We start from the raw sequence: 22,032 nt of genomic DNA, 5'->3' as shown, positions 1-22,032 counted from the left end.
AAGAGTCAGATGAAGCTTTGTTGAACATGGTCTAGCGGTTCTAGCCTAACATCATCACACCTGCTTATCTGAAAGTGCTAAATTGAGAATGGGAGCGAGGAGGGGCAAGAAGGGGCAGAGAAGATTGAGATACAAAGACACAGTGTGACGAGAAGGAAGTGCGTAGCAAATACAATTCCGTGTAGCGCCATATTTTTGTTGTATTCTAATACAGACGTTCCCTGGGAGTGGTGTTATATCTTATCAGCTAAAGCTTGCCGCATTCCGAAGCTTTAAGCTAAAGTTATGAGACACAAACTGTCAAGTATAGAATGGTCTAATGTAAAACAACCTTTCAAGAAATCTGGAAAGTAAGACTCCACTCCAAAACTCAAGAAAGACTACAATTTATAGTCGAAGTCATTGTTCACCTAAATAACCGACCTGTTAAGGATCCTGCCTATAGGCGTGGTGTCGAAAAAAGCCATGGGAGAGCGAAGAATGTTGAGCAACATGGCGGCGTGCATCCGGGCAGTAGCGCGCACCATCCGGGTGTTGTACAGCAGTGAGAAAGCCATGATGAAAATAGCTGTGAAGACACATTGATAAAAAAAATTGGTAAGTATGATTAATTGTGACCCTCCACCACGGAATGAGTCGCATGTCATCTTTGCATGATTTTCATATTTTTACATTTTCATGAAGAGTTTTTTATGCTCTATCCAGTGGTGAAACCCGTTTTAGTTATAAGCCTGTGACTAAGGTGACCCACACACTGTTACCAGACACTCCCCGGACTTATATTACGCCTAGCGCAGAACCGCGCGAGGTGACATGCGACTCATTTCGTGGTGGAGGGTCACAATTGATCGGTCGGTTTGTTGGTTGGTTGGTTGGTTGGTGGAATGACGGACCAGTGCACATCCGGGTCCGCACAATGTCGCGTGTTTCACGGCAGGGAGAGACACGTAATGGAAATAGCTGTTACAAAATAGATGGTAATCTGTTGAGTGAGGGAGCCAATGGAGGAGTAAGCTGGACATTACAGTGTACATCCTGCAGTTGTCCCACAAAACATTGAAGTGTTTCACTTTTGAAGACCTCTCTGTAAACTAAGTTTTGAACAGAACAGAGTGTGAAAAATTATATAGTTCTGCTAAACAAAGTAGAGAAAACATGTTAAACCCAACTTAGTATGCCACACATTTTGCAAAACGCGCTACAAGAAGGCTGTTCAAATTGAAACACTTCAGTTCAGAAAGCGAAAGAAATATTCTCAACTTGACCAACCTTGTGCGGCCCCCCAGACCACCGTAGACGCCGAGGTACATGGCATTGAGGTCGTTGTAGTATGGTGTGCGACCAGTGGATATGACCACGACACCATCCCGAACACTGTCTGTTTTCTACCCACCAACCATCCCAATCTTCTCTTACCCCTACCCACCTTGTGCCGCCCCCAGCCCACCGTAGACGCCGAGGTACATGGCGTTGAGGTCGTTGTAGTGCTGCGTGCCGGCCAGGGAGGTGTTGGCCAGGGTGGCGTCGTCCGTCCATTGGCTGAGCCAGATGTTGGCGGTCAGAGAGGACGCTTGGAACATCACGTACAGTCCCAATATGAACAGCCACGCGTAGCTTCCCAGCGCCCGGATGTAGGCCAGGTATACCGAGAACTTCACCTGGAAAATGGAGACAAATTAGTGAACTTTGACATCGGACATAAATACACCCTATCGGCATTCCAAGTTCTCGCGAGCTGTCGCAAATCTCAAAGTAAAGCAAAGTATGTTGTACTGCTATTTCGCGAGAGCTGCGAAGGCCGAAGATCGTAGTTCTCGCGACTGTCGAAGCATAACGAAGAACATGTCTCGCAGATAGCTGCTCAAATGGAGAAACGGTATAATGATAATAAATTATTGACACGGCACAAGGAGAGACTCAAACAGTGGTCAGAGTTAAGCCTTTCTACAACATCTCTTTCTCGTCTCCCCCCCCTCTCTCTCTCTCTTTCTCTCTCGCTCACTCTCTCTCTCAGTCTGTCTGTCTGTCTGTCTCTCCGTCTGTCGGTCTACCTGTCTGTCTGACTGTCATACTGTTTTTCTGTTTGTCTATGTCTGTCTGTCTGTCCGTCTGTATGTATGTCTGTCTGCCTGTATCTCTCTCTCTCTCTCTCTCTCTCTCTCTCTCTCTCTCTCTCTCTCTCTCTCTCTCTCTTTCATTCAGTTCTAGTTTCTATTGAATCACGATAGTCAAAATGTAACTATGAATAAAGGACACTGCATTCCGTAAAAAGGCTGTACGCACCCCGCCTTTCATGGACTGTTCTTCTTCCACCAGCCTGGTCATGCCTTCTTTCTGAGGGGGAGGAGCAGCTGCTTTGGGTGGAGTCTTTTCCGATTCCGAGAATCCGCGACTTCGTTGTCGCTTGGTGACTCTTCGTCGTACCCCGTCCAGCTCTCTGGGAAAAAGTCAGAGACAGTCCATGGTTTGTTTGCCGAAAGGGTCGAAAGGTGTCTCCCATCATGTCAGCCAAAACAGATTTTTGCACAGAATAGGAGTACCCTTCAACTTGGACACATACCAACCTTCACAGTCTTGATTACCGTCGTGCAGAGTGAGAGACATGTTGCAGGATACATTTCGTGACTGACACCAACATGCACAATCAAATCAGCAAAGTATTTCTGCTCTGCAAAGAACGCAGCCAGTTTCTTGACTGTTAATATTTGTTCAAGTGAATGGGTTTTCTCATTCCCTAACAAAAACCGTGCACGTGTTTGATAAAATGACGATTTGAGATTGGCAAATGTCAGAAAAACAACAGCTGACATTCGGAAAGGCACAAAGACAGAGAGAGAGATAGGTATCATACCTTCTTTCATCGCCCGACGTGGCTGCATCTGAAGTGATGGACTCCAGCCTTTGGAAGATGCCTTCCTTAATCCGTTGGACTAAACAAAAACAAACAAGCGTAAACCTTAATCATGAGTTCTCGTAAACCCGTTCGATTTAGCAACAAATCAAATAAAAATCCTTATTGACAGTTTTCCTTCATTCCGTTGGACGAATCGAAACAGCAAATAGAACCTTGAATCATCCGTTATATTTCCTAAATTCTGATTCAGTACACTAACCGTTTTGTTAGAGAAAGCTGAGACATAACTACCAACACCATAATATATGCTAACATTTCTGTCACCCATTTAGTTCACTCTCTCACGACCTGTCTGCATTGTATGGTTGGGTTTTTTTAATTTCAAAGACCTGTGAGTGAAAGATCTCTCATTGTTTGAATTGTTCTCGTAAATGAGTCCTGGATTTTGGAATTCTGCTAGTGTAAGCATTGAATTGTGCTTGAAATTTTGATCCTTAACGTTCAGTATGCTTGAGAGTCATCTTTCTCTGCAGAATCTTTCGGAATTTTGATCACCCAAGCATGTTGAGGCCACAAACTGTCAACACGCTGGTTATAAAAGACAGCCACTCTAACCACTAAACCACACCCTTACTTTCTGGATCCTCGTCGTCTTCGTCCTCCGACGTGCTGTCCCTGGTGAGATATGTCCTGAGGAAGGTAGCGAAGGCGCCATCCCTGCTGAGCAGTTCCTCGTAGCTACCCACCTCCGTAACCTTGCCGTCAATCAGCACGATGATCTGGTCTACCATGGGCAGCCAGTGGATGCCGTGAGTCACCAAGACCCGGGTCTGGAAACAGACACAGACGAGTTAATTTCAAGGCTGTAAAGTCCCGAGGCGGTGCTGCCACGCAACATGATCATTTGGTCTACTATGGGCAGCCACTGCATGCCATGAGAAACCAAGATCCGGTCTAAAAACAGATCAAAGTCAGTCTGATTCTATGGCTTTCAAATCTGACATGTTGCCGTTGCTTAGTACAATGATGTAATTGGGTAACTCCCCATGCGAAGAGGGACAGTCGCCCGACTAACATCTTTTTCGTGAAACCAGATTTCGTCGGATTACAATAATTATCTCCCTCGTTCAACTGCTGTTGGCCGACTGTGTTGCTTGCCCATGAAACCGGCCACTGGTCTACCATCGGCAACCTGTGAAATCGTGATTCACCAAAATACGCAGCTGAACAAAAGTAAAGAAATAGAGAATATGAGACTGCTTTCAAAGCCGTTAAACACTGAACAACAACAGTAACATCAAAGATGACAGTTACGCCGTTTTTGTCAACGAATACAAGAAGAATGATGGTCCTGTGTCATGTGTCATGTGTTATTCCCCGTAATGTGTATTTCTTGCCTCACCTGGTTGGCGAAAAAAGGATGCTTTCAAAACCGCTCAATTCTGAACACTAACAGTAACACCACAGCAGACAGTAACACCACAGCAGACAGTAACACCACAGCGGACAGTAACACCACAGCAGACATTAACACCAAAGCTGACAGTAACACCAAAGCAGACAGTAACACCACAGCAGACAGTAACCGCTCCTTAAGAAATCCAATCTCGATGTAAATGTCTTAAAGAACTACCGTCCTGTTTCTAACCTTTCATTTTTGTCAAAGATCATTGAGAAAGTAGTTTTAAAGCAGCTGTTAGTGTATTTGAACACTCATGATCTGATCTCGCATTCTCAGTCAGCATACCGTCCTTCTCACTGTACTGAGACTGCCCTGCTCAAGGTGACCAACGACATTCTGTCTGCTCTGGATGGTCTCTGGTCCAGCGCTGGCATGGTTTGAGTCCTACCTTACGGACAGAACTCAGGCTGTGCTTGTCGATGGCCAGAGATCAGCCCCAGCCCCCCTTGTTTTCGGTGTCCCTCAAGGCTCTGTACTTGGCCCCGTCCTCTTCATTATGTATACCAAACCCTTGTCTGCCCTCATTCAAAATCATTCCGTTTCAAACCAGTCTTTTGCTGATGATACCCAGTTGTATAAGCCTAGTTCCCCCGCTGAGACACATGCCGCCATCCAGACCATTCAGACCTGTATCTTAGATGTTAAGTCATGGATGGTAGAAAATAAGTTAAAACTAAATGATGATAAGACAGAGGCACTTCTGTGCATGAAAAAGTCCACTAAGTTCCCAAATTCTCAACCTTCGTCTGTCCAAGTAGGCAATATCGACATCTCTTTCTCTTCTTCAGCTAGAAACCTCGGCTTCACCATCTCCTCAGACATGACACTCAACAAGCACATCTCCAACATCTGTAGGTCCGCATACTTTGAACTCCGCAAGATCGCAACCATCCGCCATACTCTGTCCGTTCAAACTACAAACACTCTAGTCTGCTCTCTTGTTCTTTCTAAACTTGACTACTGTAACTCTCTTCTCTCTGGCTGTCCACTCTACCTCCTGCACAAACTACAGAAAGTTCAAAATTCTGCAGCACGCCTGATCCTCAAAGCACGAAAAAAAGATCATGTCACACCACTTCGCCGCACACTCCACTGGTTACCCATCCAAGCCCGCATTGAATACAAACTGTCCACTCTCTGCTTTCACTTCTTCTCTGCCTCGTCTCCTGCTTATTTCTCTGAACTTCTCACTGTATACACTCCTGCTAGACAACTCCGCTCCTCTTCTGATAGCCGCACCCTAGTCATCCCACACACAAAATCAAAAGCATATGGACAACGCACTTTTGCATTTTGCGCATCTACTCAATGGAACTCTCTCCCCTCTCACATTCGCCACTCTCAGTCAGTACAGTCATTCAAGCGAGCACTCAAAACTCACCTCTTCCAGAAACACAACTCCTAAAGTCGCAACATTTTGCCATCCTGTTCTGTAACGGTTCCATCTCTATTCAGCTTGTTATTTTTGTCTTTTGTTTTAAATTATTATAAATATAATTTTTCACTGCAGTAGTCCTTTAACTTTAACCCTTAGCTGTAGGCTAGATATGCACAAGTCATGTCGGTGCCACATAATGCTGACACACATGTTCCTGTGCATAGTTTATGGATAACGTGTAGTTGGGAAGTTAAGAGTAGAAATAATTAGTATTTAGTGTAGGAGGAGGGTTGGGGTGGGTAGGGAGGGGGTGGGTATGGTTTACTTTGAGCAGGTCGGTTTCAGTTTTAATAAACAATTTTAGAGAATTGTGTATCTTATATTTGAGTCTTTCGTGTTTTAGACATTGATGCATTTAATAGTTTTAACGAGTTGCCTTTTGTTTTATCATTCTGGTGTTTATCTAGCTGTGCTGTGTATCTTATAAGAAGTTCTTAAAAGTTCGAAGTTATTTTAGCATATAGGTTTGTTTGGTTTTTTTTATGGTCTTAACAGTTAAACATGTATTACGTTATCATCAAGATTCATGCTTTGTTAGCACTAAGCAGTTGTTTTAATCAGTCTGGTTTTCTCTTGTTTTCATCTTATGAACATTCTAAATGTTAGACTAGCTTATTGTCTTGTACAGAATAACAACTGTGTGAATGGTGCTATACTGAATGAAAGAGTGTGACATGAAGTTCTTGTACATCATTGTAAAGAGTGTGAATGACGTTTTAGTTTAGATGTCAAGCGCTTAGAGCAAGCCTTTTTAACGAAAGTTTTTGATTTAGCGCTATATAAATGTTCTTATTATTATTATAACTCTGAAGCAGTCTTTGCTTGCGAATACAAAAATGAAGGTCCTATTTGTTCATCTCCACCCTCTCACCTTGTTGGCGAGAACGCCCTGTCTGCCGATGACGTTGTGGAAGATGTGTTTGCCCACGTGACTGTCCACTGCCGACAGCGGATCGTCCAGCAGGTAGGTGTCGGCGTCACTGTACACTGCACGCGCCACGCTGACCCGCTGTTTCTGACCCCCGCTCAGGTTGATGCCCTGTGATAGGATACATGTCCTGATTGGTTAGTGTTAAGGTCATGTTGTGACGTCACTGTACACGGCACGCGCCACGCTGACCCGCTGTTTCTAACCCCCGCTCAGGTTGATGCCCTGTGATAGGATACATGTCCTGATTGGTTAGTTTTTAAGATAATAGTGTGACGTCACTGTACACTGCACGTGCCACACTCACCTGCTGCTTCAGGTTGATGCCCTGTAATTATCACAAAGTATAATAAACGAAATACGGACATACATCTGTCGGTTTTTTTTTCAGGGGCGTGGAAGAGTTAGTTTTTCTTGTTTTTCCTTGTGTTTTTATTTCTATGGAAATCCTGAGTCAAGCTTCACGTGACAGTGCAGGCTTGCTTCAGCGTTTCAATGGAAGCCAGAGAAAGCAACTTTAGCATTATGTTGAACTTAAAGAGCATCTGTAAAAGACAATTTCTGTGTAGATTAAAACTAATACATTGACACACTTAATATAAGCCTTGCTTGTTGTGTAGCACCAAGCGCTCTAGTTGTCTAGCAAGTTTCTTGAATACACATATGTTTAAACTAAACTAGTGAAGTCAACAAAACATACCTTTTCTCCTATTTCAGTCATATCTCCACCGACGAGGATTTTGAAGTCGGACTCGAGTGCGCATGCGCTGACCACCTGATCGTAGCGCCGCCTGGACATGGGCTTCCCGAACGTGATGTTGTCCCGTACTGTGGCGTTTTGGATCCACGCTTCCTGGGGCACGTAGGCTATGGTGTTCTGTCATGGAGAGAGAAACACAAAACACAAGACCACGATCAGTTAATGCAGGACGGCTGGCCCTAATGTTTGAGAGGGAGGGGCTTCCAAAATGAGATAGAGGTACAGGCACTGCAGTCCAGGCTAGGATGCTTTGCCCTCAATGAGATAGAGGTACAGGCACTGCAGTCCAGGCTAGGATGCTTTGCCCTCAATGAGATAGAGGTACAGGCACTGCAGTCCAGGCTAGGATGCTTTGCCCTCAATGTGTTTTTGCAATCTAACATTTGAGATTGGTATGTTTTGTCTTTCTTTCTTTCTTTATTTGGTGTTTAACGTCGTTTTCAACCACAAAAGTTATATCGCGACCGGGAAAGGGGGGAGATGGGATAGAGCCACTTGTCAATTGTTTTTTGTTCATAAAAGCACTAATCAAAAATTTGCTCCAGGGGCTTGCAACGTAGTACACTATATATTACCTTACTGGGAAAATGCAAGTTTCCAATACAAAGGACTTAACATTTCTGTCTCTCTCTTGGAAAAAAAGTAAATTTGTCGAGTAATGACAATGATACTTGAAAAAGGTAAAGAGGGGGCTTCCGGAACACAGGAAACCCCATAACTAAGATCCAAAGCACTTACCTTCATGGTTACTGTTCCCTTGGTCTTCTCCATTTCCCCCAGGATGGCTGCCAGCAGGGAGGACTTCCCGCACCCCACAGTTCCCACCACCGCCACCAGCTTGCCCTCAGGTATGTGCATGTTGATGCTGTCGTATAAATATGTCTTGTAGTTATCTCATTCAGTCAGTTTTCAATTACCCACATTCATTTCCCGCACCCCACAGTTCCCACCACCGCCACCAGCTTTCCCTCCGGTGTGTGCATGTTGATGCTGCCGTGTAAATCTGGCATACGGTATTACATGCAGGATACTGGGGGAGAGAGAGAGAGAGAGAGAGAGAGAGAGAGAGAGAGAGAGAGAGAGAGAGAGAGAGAGAGAGAGAGAGAGAGAGAGAGAGAAGAGAGAGAGAGAGAAGAGAGCGAGAGAGAGCGAGAGAGAGAGAGAGATAGAGAGAGAGAGAGAAGAGAGCGAGAGAGAGAACGAGAGAACGAGAGAGGGAGAGAGAGAGAGAGAGCGAGAGAGGGAGAGGAAGAGAGAGAGAGAGAGAGAGAGAGAGAGAGAGAGAGAGAGAGAGAGAGAGAGAGAGAGAGAGAGAGATTAGGGAGACGAACAAACATGTAACAGAAACCCAAACATTCACGGACGATTAGGAAGATGATATGTGTGAGGCACAGTCCAGAAAGAAAGAGAACACATGAAGGAGGAACGAAAAGAAACAACAACAAAAGCTGCACACGTGAAACTCTACCTTCGCAATGTCGGTGTGGGCATGGCCCTGTCCCAGATGAATGTTCCGTCGTCTATTGCAATCACGTCCTCTGAAAAAAGACCAACATCGTGAACATGCACTGGCCTGCATGCATGCCTGTTTGTAGCATGGACAAATCTTAGGCCAAACAAAAATATATGTTGGTTTAGGGTAACGTGACTACACAAGATAGGGTCGGTGTGCTTGCCCTTGAGTTGCTGTAAGATTTTAAGATGACTTATGTAAATTCTGGAGGATGTAATTTTGGTGCTACAAAGAACCGACGCGCTCACAAAACAAAACGAACACTAGAATTGGAAAATTAATTAAAGTTTTATTGTGAATATGGTCATACTTGTCAATGTCATAGGAATCAGGAATCAGCTCGTAATATCAATATATAAAAAGCTAAACATAAACCTATGGAGAGCTAAGTAACCTATATAGGAGCGTGGCGGAAAAACTGATCTAAGTTTAGAATGTGAATTAAAGCTAAAATGTGAAGTAGAAATGACTAGCTTGAGTGAGAGTGCAGAACAGTAGAGTGTGAAGCGTGGAGCATGGAGCGAGAAGCGCGGAGCGTGAAGCGCAGAGCGCGGAGCGGTGGAAACTGATAAAAAGAAAAAACTAAACTTAGAATTCGAAACATCAAAGGTGTCCTAAAAACATAAACATCAAAGATGGACGTCAAAATGGCGGCCGAAACAAGATGGCGGCAAATCATGAAAAAATCACCAAAGCTATCATGAACACCAAGACAAAATATGTTAGAAAACCCTACATAGAATAAACGTAGGACACACTAGGCTAACTAAACAAGAAACGACACGCAGTGAAAGGAAAGCTGACCAACATTACAGGACGGAGAAATACAAATACGACTCGCGAACATGAACCAAAATCTTACAGAAGGTTAGCAAACAAAAACTGGCTTAAAGTCAAATCATAATAAACCAGAACAGTCTCAGCTCTTCCCTTGCATAGATAAAAACGTAAGACAAAGAAACGGAAAGAAGACAAAGAAACGGACAGAAGACACAGAAACGGAAAGAAGTCATAACAAACAAAGATTCGAAACGAAAATTACACGAATTCGGTAAATAAGAGCAACATGGAGTCAGAAATGGATACTCGCCTTTGACAGCATCAATATAACCTAAACAGGCTCAAGGCGAGCAACTAAACAGAACATTACAAATTAACTTGATAAAACTGGTCCCAGGAACAGAGCAAAACCCTATCTATACTAAAACACATGTTGTTCCCTGAACGGCTTCCCAGCAAGTGACAACGAATACAGGCTATCCACCACAGAGGTGAACTAAAAGTTACTACGCGTTACTACGATATTACTGTTGCAAAGCATGCGTCCCGTGCTCTCCGGGGAAAATCTCCATAGGCTAGCATGATGTCCAGCGTAAGCCATACAGGCACATGAAATTAATATCAGAAAAACGCCGGCCACACTCGTTTATAAATTTGTTCGTTACAATATTTAACGTCAGTAAAACAAAAACAAAGGTCGTACCAGGACGCTCATACTTAATAAAGAAAACTAGAAGATAAAGAGCGAGCTAGACCCGCACGCGAACCTACAGAGGTGGCTGCAAAATGGGAACAAATAGGGGCAAAAGTGAGATAAGGAAATAAAAGTGAAAGAACAAAAAGGGGAAGCCACCACCACGGAAAGTCGCATGCGAGTCAAGCTAGAAGCATGACTAAAAAACACAAGCAAAACAAAAAGAATCTAGATACACAGAAGGCTCCTTAGCAGGGGCATTCACAGTCGGTAGGTCGGCTTTTTAAATGTATTTATATATGTTTTTGTTATAATTTAGTCGACTAGGAGGTTACTTCCCTTAGTCTCGGTATGGTTCGCAAAATGGGCCAAAAGTTTTTGTTTTTTTGAGAAAGGAAAAAAAAAGTGTTAGTGTCGGACGAAAAAAATAGGGTCGGTCGCGGGTTAGCCTAAACCAACATATATTTGTATTTGGCCTTAAGTGTGGTTTACAGGTTGTGTATACTGCTCTGAACATACTATGTGTTTTATGTATCTTTTGAATGTTCTTGTACATCTTATTTCAATGTGTATTTTATCATCGTTGACAGCCAGGTGTGTCAAAGACAATTTTCCATTTGAATGGACAATGAATTGTTGTAATTGTTATTGTTGTTTTCCTTTTGAAATCCAAAACTCCTAACGAGTTTCCCATTTACAGAGTGTGAAACATGATGATGTAATTCAAACGACACATTCTGATGTATGTGGGTTGTATAGAATTTGTAAAGGAAAGTTGACATGTTTATTACTAAGTATGTGGCGTGAGTCGTACTAGATGCTCTACAACGACGCAGACAACATTAATTTTTATCCTTACTCGGACGGAGTAATTAGTGTATGATCTATAGTTTTTACGTTGAATCCTTTTGTGTATTTTTTATGTTGTGAATCATTAGAGAACCGTCTTGCTATTCGAAACCTCGTTCAAAACAACAATTGACACATTGTCTGTGTAATAAATTCTGACAGGCGAAACTATGAGTACCAAATTCCAGCATCTAATGCTGGTATTGACCTCGTAATGTACGCATAATAATGCTTGGGTTCGTGCAGAAATTGTTGTTTACTATGATTTAACTGAAAACCGTTTTGTTTAAACCAATGCCCGTAAGTATCTACAAAAATACGAACCTGCTTTAGGGTCCTTCTTGACATTGTCAGGGTCAAGGTCGCCCCAGTTGAGGAACGTGTTGACACGTTTCAAGGACACACCGGCCTGAACACAGTGACATGTTTATCGTTGACGCATCACTCCAATCACAACACATTGCGAAACGAAAGAAGAACGCAAATAAATGTCAGCAAAGAGAGGGCGGGGGCGGAGGCGGGGGGCGTCCATGAAAACAGCAGACTGTACTGCGAGAACATGTATGATCCCACATACGTGAGAGATACCACTCATAATATAACAATATCGTTTAAACCACACATGTGTGTTTATCATGTTAATGAGGTCGTGTCAAACTAGTCTGGCAGGGACCTGTTTTTCCACTGCTTATGATGCCAAAGTCACCGAGACAAACGTCATTATGGAAACAATGTTGCGCCTGCTGTTTCCCTTGAAATAGTTTTTAGAACAAACACGTCACGCTACACTTTCTAAAGTGTCGTTTCTTTGCTTTGACGTGAAAGATTGCACGATGCTTTGGAAGAGATCGAGGTTCCAAAAGAAGCGTCTTCAATTTGAACGCTTCGACTGCAAGACGTTTTGAGTAAAATACACATAAGAATGTAGGATAAACAGAATACTACATGGCTTGCTGTGACGTACCAGATTAACTCTCGCTTATTTTTCAAATATTGAAAAGTTCGCTTTCGCTCGCAATTCAATATTTTAAAACAGCAACTGGTGTAAATCTGGTACGACACAGCAAGCCAGGTAGTATTCTCTAGTGTTACCTGTATGACGGCGGGGATGATCTGGGGGATGAGGTTGATGGGGGCCCGCATGATGTTGAAGAGAGACAGGGACACGAAGGCCTTGGTGGAGTCCAGGTAGCCCAGTTCTGACGTCAGGATGTACGCCGTGAAGGACGCCAGCGTCACCTGCACACGTCATTCCGTTCAGTGACGTCATCAATGACAATTGTATGTATTGCTCAGAAATACCCCATTTGCCATCCGACACATATTTGTATCTCAACAAGTACAGACTTTCCTGCCGGACGTACGCCGGAACACACGCATGCACAAACGCATGCATGCAACTATAGAGGTACACAGCTACTCACGAGGTAAGGTACGAGGGTCCACACAAAAGTGGAGCAGGCATTGAGGTATGCGATCTTCCTGAGGTTGTCGAGCTCCTTGTTCCTGTGGTACAGCACCTTGTCCTGGAACGACGGCTCCCACCCGTACAGCTTCAGCACCTGCAGCAAAAACACCGTCACATTAGGCATGACGGGCGCAATGGCCTAGATAGGGTAACACGCCGGCCTCCCAAGCGGTCGTGGGTTCGAAACGGGTCGAGATTTTCCCGACATCTCAGGTCAACTTTTGTGCAGACCTGCTAGTGCCTTAACTCCCTTGTTATCAATGTCAGAGCTCGGTGGGTTATAGAAACACGACTATACCAAGCATATATCCACGAACGCGGCGTATGGCTGCCTATTAAGTCAAACACGTAACAACCGTGGAAGTTTCAACACAAGAACGAAGAAGAAGAAGAAGAAAAAAAGTAGAAGTAGAAGAAGAAGAAGATCAAGAAGAACATTATGACACGAATTTCTGTACTATATTTTTGGTGTAGGCTCCCACCCGTATAGCTTTTGCCACTACAGCAAAGACACTGTCAGATGATGTAACATATTTGTGTACTGCAAAGAAATAATGGTTTGTTTGGGGATTTTTACAAAAACGGTACTCCAGATTTGTAAAATATTGATACTTTGGGGAGGGAGGGAAGGGTGAACATGGTACTGCATACAAAGGTTGAACATTGTTTAACTATATATCTAGAACATTAGAACGATATAACGTTTATATACTTCTGATTTAAAACGCAAAATTGCTGACACACACACTATGCAAATGTTCTCATAGGTCAAACCCCCCAATACAGAGGTATTCACATGGAACCGGAAACATGGCCACTCAGCGCTGTCAAACAGTTCTTCCATTCTGCGTTACCTTGATTCCGTTGAGGACTTCCGCCATGATTTTCAGCCTCTGGTCCTTGATCCTCATGGTGGCGATCTGCAGTTTGCGTTGCTTGCTGACCACCACGAGGTTGACAGGTATCACCAACAGCATCACGCCCAGTCCCGCCAGACAGGCCGGACCTGTCACCATAGCAACACGGATTGGAGATAGGTATGGAGCAACGTTGTGATCCGCGGTCTGCGTTGTTTGCTGAACGGTAGCAAGCTAATTGCCCCCCGGACAACTGCCTCCCGACAACCGCTTCCTGGACAATCGCCCCCCCCCCCCCCCCCCCCCCCCCCCCCCAGGACAATTGCCCACCGGATGAATGCCCCTCGCCATGGTAGGATAATTGCCCCCCCCCCCCGGTAACTGCCCCCACATCCTCATGTTGTGTGTAAATGTAAATGTATGTGTGTGAGGGGGGGGGGGGGGGGGTCGCAGTTTGCGCTGGTAACAAACATAGCTTGCCTTGTATCCAAATGTAATAAAATTTCAACTTTTATTTTCAACAACAAATAAAAAAATATTGTTAAATTTAATTCACTTAATAAAAGGTATTTCAAAGGAATTTTAAACAGGTGTTGAAAGGCAACAAAATAAAAAAAATGATTTAGACAGCTGATGGTAGGCTTCTTTATTCCCACGTAATGTTACGTAGGAATGAACGAGAACGATTATTCTGGAGATTTCATTTCCACATTGTAAAACAAGTTATTTTATATTTTATTTTTTTCAACAGAACTAGTTTATGTGCATATATTGATGGAACAACCTGCATTCCTCTCTTTCTTGTTCTGGTATTTTTTGTAGTTTTGTATTTTTTTTTTCATGTACCCCCATGGGGCTTCTAGAAATAACATTTGACTTGACTTGACTTGACTTACAGCATCACACCAAGACCTGTCATCACATAAATCAAAAGCTTGAAACAAAGATGTAAGCTTCAGCCTTGTTTGCTTGCCATCATGCGCTCTCCCAGTATACCCTAAAGCCTGTACATTGCGATAGCGATGGTAAACGACCCTGACCAGGTGAGATAGAGGAATGCTCTGACGTCCTGTGGCATGTCTGCCTTTCAAACAATTTATCATCCCCAACACCCCCCCCCCTCCCGCGCCAGTCACACAGCCTCATCCCCTCCTTCTCATAAACGCTGTCCTTTATACGACTTCGAGAAATCACAAGAAGTCAGTAGCCTACCAGCTTCGCAACGAAGACTTCGTAGTAAAGTAAACTTCACCCAATCAACTTGAGGCTCAATACTGATCTAAGATGCCCCACAGCTGGTACAGGACGATGCCGATAGTGAGGGGACCTGACCAGCAAAGTAAACTTCACCCAAACAATGTGAGGCTCTATACTGACCTAAGATGCCCCACAGCTGGTACAGGGCGATGGCGATGGTGAGGGGACCGGACCACGTGAGGTAGAGGAAGGCAGTCACGTCCTGCAGTCTCTGACAGTCTATGGACATCAGGTTGACGATCTCGCCCACTGTAGACTGTCGCTTGGATTCGTTGCTCATCGTCAGGGCCTGTGGTGGAGGGGTAGGGGAGAGAAAGACAAGACGTGTTAGAATGACAGTCTAAGAGTTACTAGTGCCACAATTTGACCTTCCTTCACTCTGATTATAGGTTCGATCTGATCGTCATAATCTTCAGGTTCGAACGAATCTGACTCGTTTTCAACCACTTGTGTCTCTACTTTTCGCTTTTGTCTTTGTGTCAAGATCTCCGAGTCATCATCAGGCGATTCGCCTTCGTTGTGACTCTGACCTAGCAACGCTAGAATGCGGTCATTTTGCTTTTTCATATTCTTCCAATCATTGATAGGGATGGTCACTGCCTCTAGCCGAGTTTTTTTTTTCTTTTTCCTTTTCTTCCCTTCTTTTATACTTGACACATGTTTGTCCTTTTGACTCGAACAAGGCAAGTCTAACAATGTGTCCACTTCATCCGCGTGGATTTGGACTTCAAGCAGTGTTGTTCGACATTCTTGGAACCAATTCAAAGAATTGTGACAAAAATAAAGAAAATAGACTTACCAAAAGGCAAATCGAATGGTAAACCGAAGGAATAAATCAGTCAATTAATTTGGGAAAAAGAAACCTAAAAGGAAGGATTAACCCAATATTTTAAGACAGGTTTTTGAAGAAGCTGCAATGGCGGCTGGAAGTCGTACGGGAATGGCGTGTTTCCGGCTGTGTGCGCATCTCACACAACACGTAGTTTCGGTAAACTTCGAGAAGTGGAATCCACGTTATGGCGTTATTTTGAAATGTGTTTGGCTTTCAGATTTTACTTCCGAAGAAAGGGTCAACAAGAGACGTCTTGTTTTTTTCCATCGATATCGTATCTTCAGAAAAGAACATCTCATGTTCATACAAGAGGAGATATACCTACATGGGGCAATTTGCAATATCTGTATTTCAGATCCCACTTCTGACATCACGAATGTGTATTCACTCTTTCATACACCCCAGCACACAATACGCAGGGACGGGCGACGTGGCGCAGTGGTAAGACGTCGGCCTCCTAGTCGCTGCCGCCTGGTGGGTTAAGAGTGGAGATTTTTCCGATCTCCCAGGTCAACTTATGTGCAGACCTGCTAGTGACTTACCCCCCTTCGTGTGTACACGCAAGCACAAGACCAAGTGCGCACGGAAAAGATCCTGTAATCCATGTCGAAGTTCGGTGGATTATGGAAACACGAAAATACCCAGCATGCCTACCCAACGAAAGCGGAGTGAAGCTGACTATGCTCTCAGAGTATAGGGTGGGGAACCCAAATGGGCAAACGAGCTCACAAGTCACCATAATTTCTGGAACGCTGAAGAAGAAGAACAATACGCAGGATTCTACTTGAACTTAAATTACTCCAACTTCTGGCATCAATACAAGAGTCTCAGGAACAATGCTAAGATGGGGACTTACGAACTAATCACGTGACCTTTCTTTCGCGCTCGTTGTAATGATTGTATTTAGTAATTGTATTTATCTTCTTCTTTCTTCTTCTTCTTCGTTCTTGATCTGAAACTCCCACGTTCACTCATGTTTGTGCACGAGTGTATTTTTACGTGTATGACCGTTTTTACCCCGCCATTCAGGCAGCATACGCCGATTTCGGAGGAAGTTTGATTTAGCATATATGACATCATTTGTAAACAATGCCCCCCCCTCCCCACACACACTCTCCGTTGGCCTTGTGAAACAATTATTATGTCGAAATTAGTCTCACCTTCTGGTAGACGGCGGTGATGATGGAGGACTTGACGCGCATGCCCAGTGGCATCATGTTGTGCTGAGTCTGGTGGAAGACGAAGGTGGCGGTGAAGGACGCCACGAAGAAGGAGCAGGCTAGGACGTAGCCCTGCCACTCCGGGCTCGTGTCGCGGGCATTCACATAGTCCAGTAGTGCACTGTATAGAGTATAGAGTATAGTGTATAGTGAGAGAGGGGAGAAGAAGGAGCAGACTAGGACGTAGCCCTGCCACTCCGGGCTCGTGTCGCGTGCATTTACGTAGTCCAGTAGGGCACTGTGTCAAATAAAGTGTATAGTGTATTTTGTACAGAAGTGGATAGTGTGTGAAGTACAGTGATTGAACAACGCAGGGAGAACACGAAACAGGCCAACACATGGTCTTGCCATTCGGGGCTGCTGTCTCGCTGATAGAGCATAGTGTATATACTATAGCTTATATATCATACTATCAGGACACCCCCCCTCCCCCTAAATCCAGCTTTGTCAGGCCGACACTGACGTATCCCTGCCCTGCTGGACTGTGTAGAATACAGTATATAAAATACAATGTGTAGAGTATACTCTATAGCCCTGAACAGCTGGACTGAGTAGAATACAGTCTATAGAATACAACGTATAGAGGATACTCTATAGCCCTGCACTGCTGGACTGTGTAGAATACAGTATGTAGAATACATTGTATAGAGTATACTCAAAACACAGTGTACAGAGTATAGTGAGTGAGACAGGAACCGAGCCCGCTTGTTGGCGGTGGAGAACGCCTAATGATAACGTTATACAGATACACTGAAAACTCACTTGAGCACCATGGGATTGACAAACTGCAGCAGCGTGTACAGCAGCATCAGGAACTGTCCGATGAAGAACGGAAGCCAGTACGTCGCCACGAGCACCCGGAACAAGGACGGATGCACTTTACCGTCGTCCTCACTTGGTGCACTTGCACTGAGCTCCACTTTACTCTGTCCGCCTTTAGGAAACGTTCCTCCGTTCGTAGCACCATGACCTTGACCCCGTCTTTGACCTTTAAACGACACTTGTCCTGTCTGACCTTGAAATTCACCTTGGGTTGACCCAGTTCCGTAGCCGTTCTGATTTGGCTGGTTAGTCCTTGTTTTGTGATTCTCTGAAGTGACTTCTTTGTCTTTGTTTTTCACAACCTGTTTAGCAGTTCTTCTGGTATGAGATGGAGCGTCGTGTGTTGCTGATGTTGAATCGCGTTGAGCGTCTCTGCGTGTCTGAGGGATCTCTGTGTGGTTGTTTAAGAGTGGAGTGTGTTCGTCGTCAGTTTTGTCGTAAGCGCTTTTGGTGAAACTGGCTTTCTTTGGAGAACTGAAAAAAAACCAACAACAAATGTCTTCCTTCAGTAAATCAGTGTAGGGGCAAGGTGAGACCATAGGGGAGATGGTTGTCGATTATGATATTGTTGATATTACAAACTTGACCTTATAGCACTTCATTTATGTTATTGTTCCAAAAGAGTTATCAGGCTAATGATCATTCACATTGTCTATCTCTAAACTCTCTCTTAGTTATTTTTCCACAACTGCTAATTGACTGTAACTATTTAAACGTTTTGCCTGTTTAAAATATAGCTCTCACACTTTGCTGTGAATTTGTTGACGATGTAGAGCTCTGCCTGTTTCGGGACTAGTTGACAGGATCCATCGTGAACAGACACACACACACACCACACAAGAAACAAACAAGCATCAACGAAAGACAGACAGAAGTAGGCTACTCACATTTTGCTGTTGATGTTGTTGACCCTGTCGACCTCTGCCTGCCAGGCGTGTCTGAAGGGCGGCACGATGTTACGGGACTGGTTGACGGGGTCCATGGGGAACAGATCCTTTGACTCCAACGACTTCTTGAACCCCATCGACATCAGTCTACAGCACGGGAAAATACATTACAATACACCGTGCATGACAGATGAAGTCGCGCACTGGGAAGGTCGTATGGTGATTGGAGATTACATGAAGTCTCAATTAAAAACTCCAAATAGTTTCAGAGATAAAGACGATTTTGTGAGGCTCTGGGTCGTCCACGACCCACGAAGCACGGTGAAGGTTCAGTACAGACACCAACACATTTTCATTTTCTTCATTTTCATTATTTTATTGTCCCATCGCTGGGAAATTCGGGTCGCTTCCTCCCAGTGGAAATCTAGCAGCAACAGAGTCGCGCTACCCAGGTGTGTGCGTGTTTGGGTGTAATCAGCCACCTGCCCTTATGGCAGAATGGCCGAGGTCTTTTACGTGCCACTGTGGTGACACGGGGTTGGAACATGGAAACCGTCTCTGAGTCAGCACATCAAGTTGACCCATGTCCGTCCAGGCCTGGATTCGAACCCGTCACCCTGGGATCACAAGTCCAGTGCTCTACCCACTGAGCTACCGGTGACCCTCGGATCACAAGTCCCGTGCTCTACCCACTGAGCTACCCGTGACCCTCGGATCACAAGTCCAGTGCTCTACCCACTGAGCTACCCGTGACCCTCGGATCACAAGTCCCGTGCTCTACCCACTGAGCTACCCGTGACCCTCGGATCACAAGTCCCGTGCTCTACCCACTGAGCTACCGGTGACCCTCGGATCACAAGTCCCGTGCTCTACCCACTGAGCTACCGGTGACCCTCGGATCACAAGTCCCGTGCTCTACTCACTGAGCTACCGGTGACCCTCGGATCACAAGTCCCGTGCTCTACTCACTGAGCTACCGGTGACCCTCGGATCACAAGTCCCGTGCTCTACCCACTGAGCTACCCGTGACCCTCGGATCACAAGTCCCGTGCTCTACCCACTGAGCTACCGGTGACCCTCGGATCACAAGTCCCGTGCTCTACCCACTGAGCTACCGGTGACCCTCGGATCACAAGTCCCGTGCTCTACCCACTGAGCTACCGAAAATACTGCCCGTCCCGTCTACGTGTTCCTGTTTATCAGCGAGGATTAAGGTATGCAACATGTATGTAAAATGTATGCAACATGTATGTACACGAAACCAATATCTAATGTCATCTCTCGCCACTCTGTTTCCTATGAAAGCTTTGCTGATGACACTCAGTTACAAAAATCTGGCCCTATTACTGACCTCCCCAACACAATCGAGACAACTAAGAACTGCATCTCTGACTTGAAATTGTGGATGACCGAAAATAAATTGAAACTTAATGACGACAAGACCGAGATCATGCTAGTTGTACCCCCTTCTCTTAAAAAAGAACCATCCCTTCCTGCCCACATCTCTATAGCTGGAACTGATATTCAGTTGGCTTCTCAAGTACGAAACCTCGGTGTCATCTTCGACGAAACTCTCTGCTTCAAACAACAAGTCTCCACTGTCTGTAGAAATGCCTACTATGAACTGAGAAAAATTAGCTCCATCCGCCACTGCCTTTCTTCCGATGCTACAAAAACCCTCATTTGCTCTCTCGTTCTTTCAAGGCTAGATTACGGAAATGCCCTTCTTTCTGGTTCATTTGACTATCTCATTGAAAAACTGCAGAAAGTACAGAACAACTCCGCTAGATTAATCACAAAGACCCCTAAAAGACACCACATCACACCTGTTTTGAGATCCCTTCACTGGCTGCCTGTAAGAAGTCGTATTCAATACAAAATTGCATGCATTTGTTTCTCTTTCTTTCATGGTACAGGACCTGCTTATCTCTCTGAGATGTTATCAAAATATTCAAACCTCTCCTCTCTTCGCTCTGCAACAGATACCAATGTACTTAGTAAACCAAAAAGAAACAGAAAATCAACTAACTATGGATTTGAGAGATCCTTCAAGTACCAGGGACCTCTTGTCTGGGAGAAAATCCCCCGGAGCATTAGGGATTCCCAGTCACCATCTGCCTTTAGAACAGCCCTCAAAACACACATGTTTAAGTTAGACCTCTGAAGGAGATCCCATGATCGGTGAGTCATCGGCGCTGCCACGTGTATTATCTACTAAAGTGTGGCGTTCATGAGGATGTGTATGTGCCTGTGTGTGTTGTACTAGAATAACGTATGCGTACATGGAATGACATTGCGGGTTACCTGAACATTGACAATGACGAAACAAAGATTGTGTGTGTGTGTGTGTGCGCGCGCGTGTGTGTGTGTGTGTGTGTGTGCGTGTGTGCGTGTGTGTGTGCGTGCGTGTGTGGGTGTGTGTGACCATGTTTGAATTTATTCGGATTTAGTTCTCTTTCCTTGTTTGTATTATGATTGTGTAAGTGTAAAGCGCTCTGGGCTCGTCACCACGAGGTTTACGCGCTATATAAGTAATCGTTATTATTATTATTATTATGTAAAATGTATGCAACATGTATGTAAAATGTATGCAACATGTATGTAAAATGTATGCAACATGTATGTAAAATGTATGCAACAGGTATGTAAAATGTAGGCAACATGTATGTAAAATGTATGCAACATGTATGTAAAATGTATGCAACAGGTATGTAAAATGTATGCAACATGTATGTAAAATGTATGCAACATGTATGTAAAATGTATGCAACATGTATGTAAAATGTATGCAACATGTATGTAAAATGTATGCAACATGTATGTAAAAGGTATGCAACATGTATGTAAAATGTCTGCAACATGTATGTAAAATGTCTGCAACATGTATGTAAATGTAGAAAAGTATGAACTGACCGTTGTGACCACCAGAAGGTCAGTCGTGACGGAAACGAGGCGTACAGCTCTGGTGACACCTCCTCCTGAATTCAGAATTGTTATATTCATAAAAAAAATTAAATACAAGAAAATCTGTGTCTGCTTCAGATTTATCTCATTTTACACTTTATCTCGTGCTGTCTAGTGTCCAGTGCAAAGTTGCTACAGTAAGGCTAAGAGATAATATGTTCATCATATGTTTTTTCTCCGGAATTTCTTTATTGGAGTATCTACGTTAGTTTTTGACAGCGTGCTTTTCAACATTTTAATATGACAACATGTCTAAATGTCTTACAATATTAACCAATTGTATTTGTTGTTTTGATTTTTGTTTTTGTTTTAAGAGCAGCCCTTATTTAGGATTCGGCTCATCATGTTACATCTAGCCATCCTTTTACAATGGATAAAACTACAGTATCTCCCCCATACGCATGCCATAAAACAACAACCTGAGTGCTGTATGTGTAGACTGTAAAT

The 22,032-nt window shown here is 44.1% G+C and overlaps 1 protein-coding gene across 1 annotated transcript in view; it reads right to left on the bottom strand.

The window, feature by feature from the left end:
- The window catches only part of LOC138972552 (multidrug resistance-associated protein 1-like), a 44,649-nt gene that overhangs the window by 10,051 nt on the left and 12,566 nt on the right, over nucleotides 1-22,032 (bottom strand). Inside the window, exons 6-23 of the mRNA XM_070345201.1 lie at nucleotides 21,535-21,599; nucleotides 18,622-18,768; nucleotides 17,675-18,208; nucleotides 16,853-17,033; nucleotides 14,981-15,149; nucleotides 13,601-13,752; nucleotides 12,703-12,840; nucleotides 12,371-12,517; nucleotides 11,603-11,687; nucleotides 8,911-8,980; nucleotides 8,181-8,307; nucleotides 7,383-7,559; nucleotides 6,626-6,793; nucleotides 3,489-3,684; nucleotides 2,852-2,930; nucleotides 2,284-2,437; nucleotides 1,427-1,658; nucleotides 424-568 (exon numbers count right to left, since the gene is read on the bottom strand). Coding sequence (XP_070201302.1) covers nucleotides 424-568; nucleotides 1,427-1,658; nucleotides 2,284-2,437; nucleotides 2,852-2,930; nucleotides 3,489-3,684; nucleotides 6,626-6,793; nucleotides 7,383-7,559; nucleotides 8,181-8,307; nucleotides 8,911-8,980; nucleotides 11,603-11,687; nucleotides 12,371-12,517; nucleotides 12,703-12,840; nucleotides 13,601-13,752; nucleotides 14,981-15,149; nucleotides 16,853-17,033; nucleotides 17,675-18,208; nucleotides 18,622-18,768; nucleotides 21,535-21,599 — 2,966 coding nt within the window. The remainder of the gene's footprint in view (nucleotides 1-423; nucleotides 569-1,426; nucleotides 1,659-2,283; nucleotides 2,438-2,851; nucleotides 2,931-3,488; nucleotides 3,685-6,625; nucleotides 6,794-7,382; nucleotides 7,560-8,180; nucleotides 8,308-8,910; nucleotides 8,981-11,602; nucleotides 11,688-12,370; nucleotides 12,518-12,702; nucleotides 12,841-13,600; nucleotides 13,753-14,980; nucleotides 15,150-16,852; nucleotides 17,034-17,674; nucleotides 18,209-18,621; nucleotides 18,769-21,534; nucleotides 21,600-22,032) is intronic.

The sequence above is a fragment of the Littorina saxatilis genome, linkage group LG8, assembly GCF_037325665.1.
Source record: "Littorina saxatilis isolate snail1 linkage group LG8, US_GU_Lsax_2.0, whole genome shotgun sequence".
Lineage (NCBI taxonomy): Eukaryota > Metazoa > Mollusca > Gastropoda > Littorinimorpha > Littorinidae > Littorina > Littorina saxatilis.
This window is presented reverse-complemented; position numbering and strand designations above follow the sequence as displayed.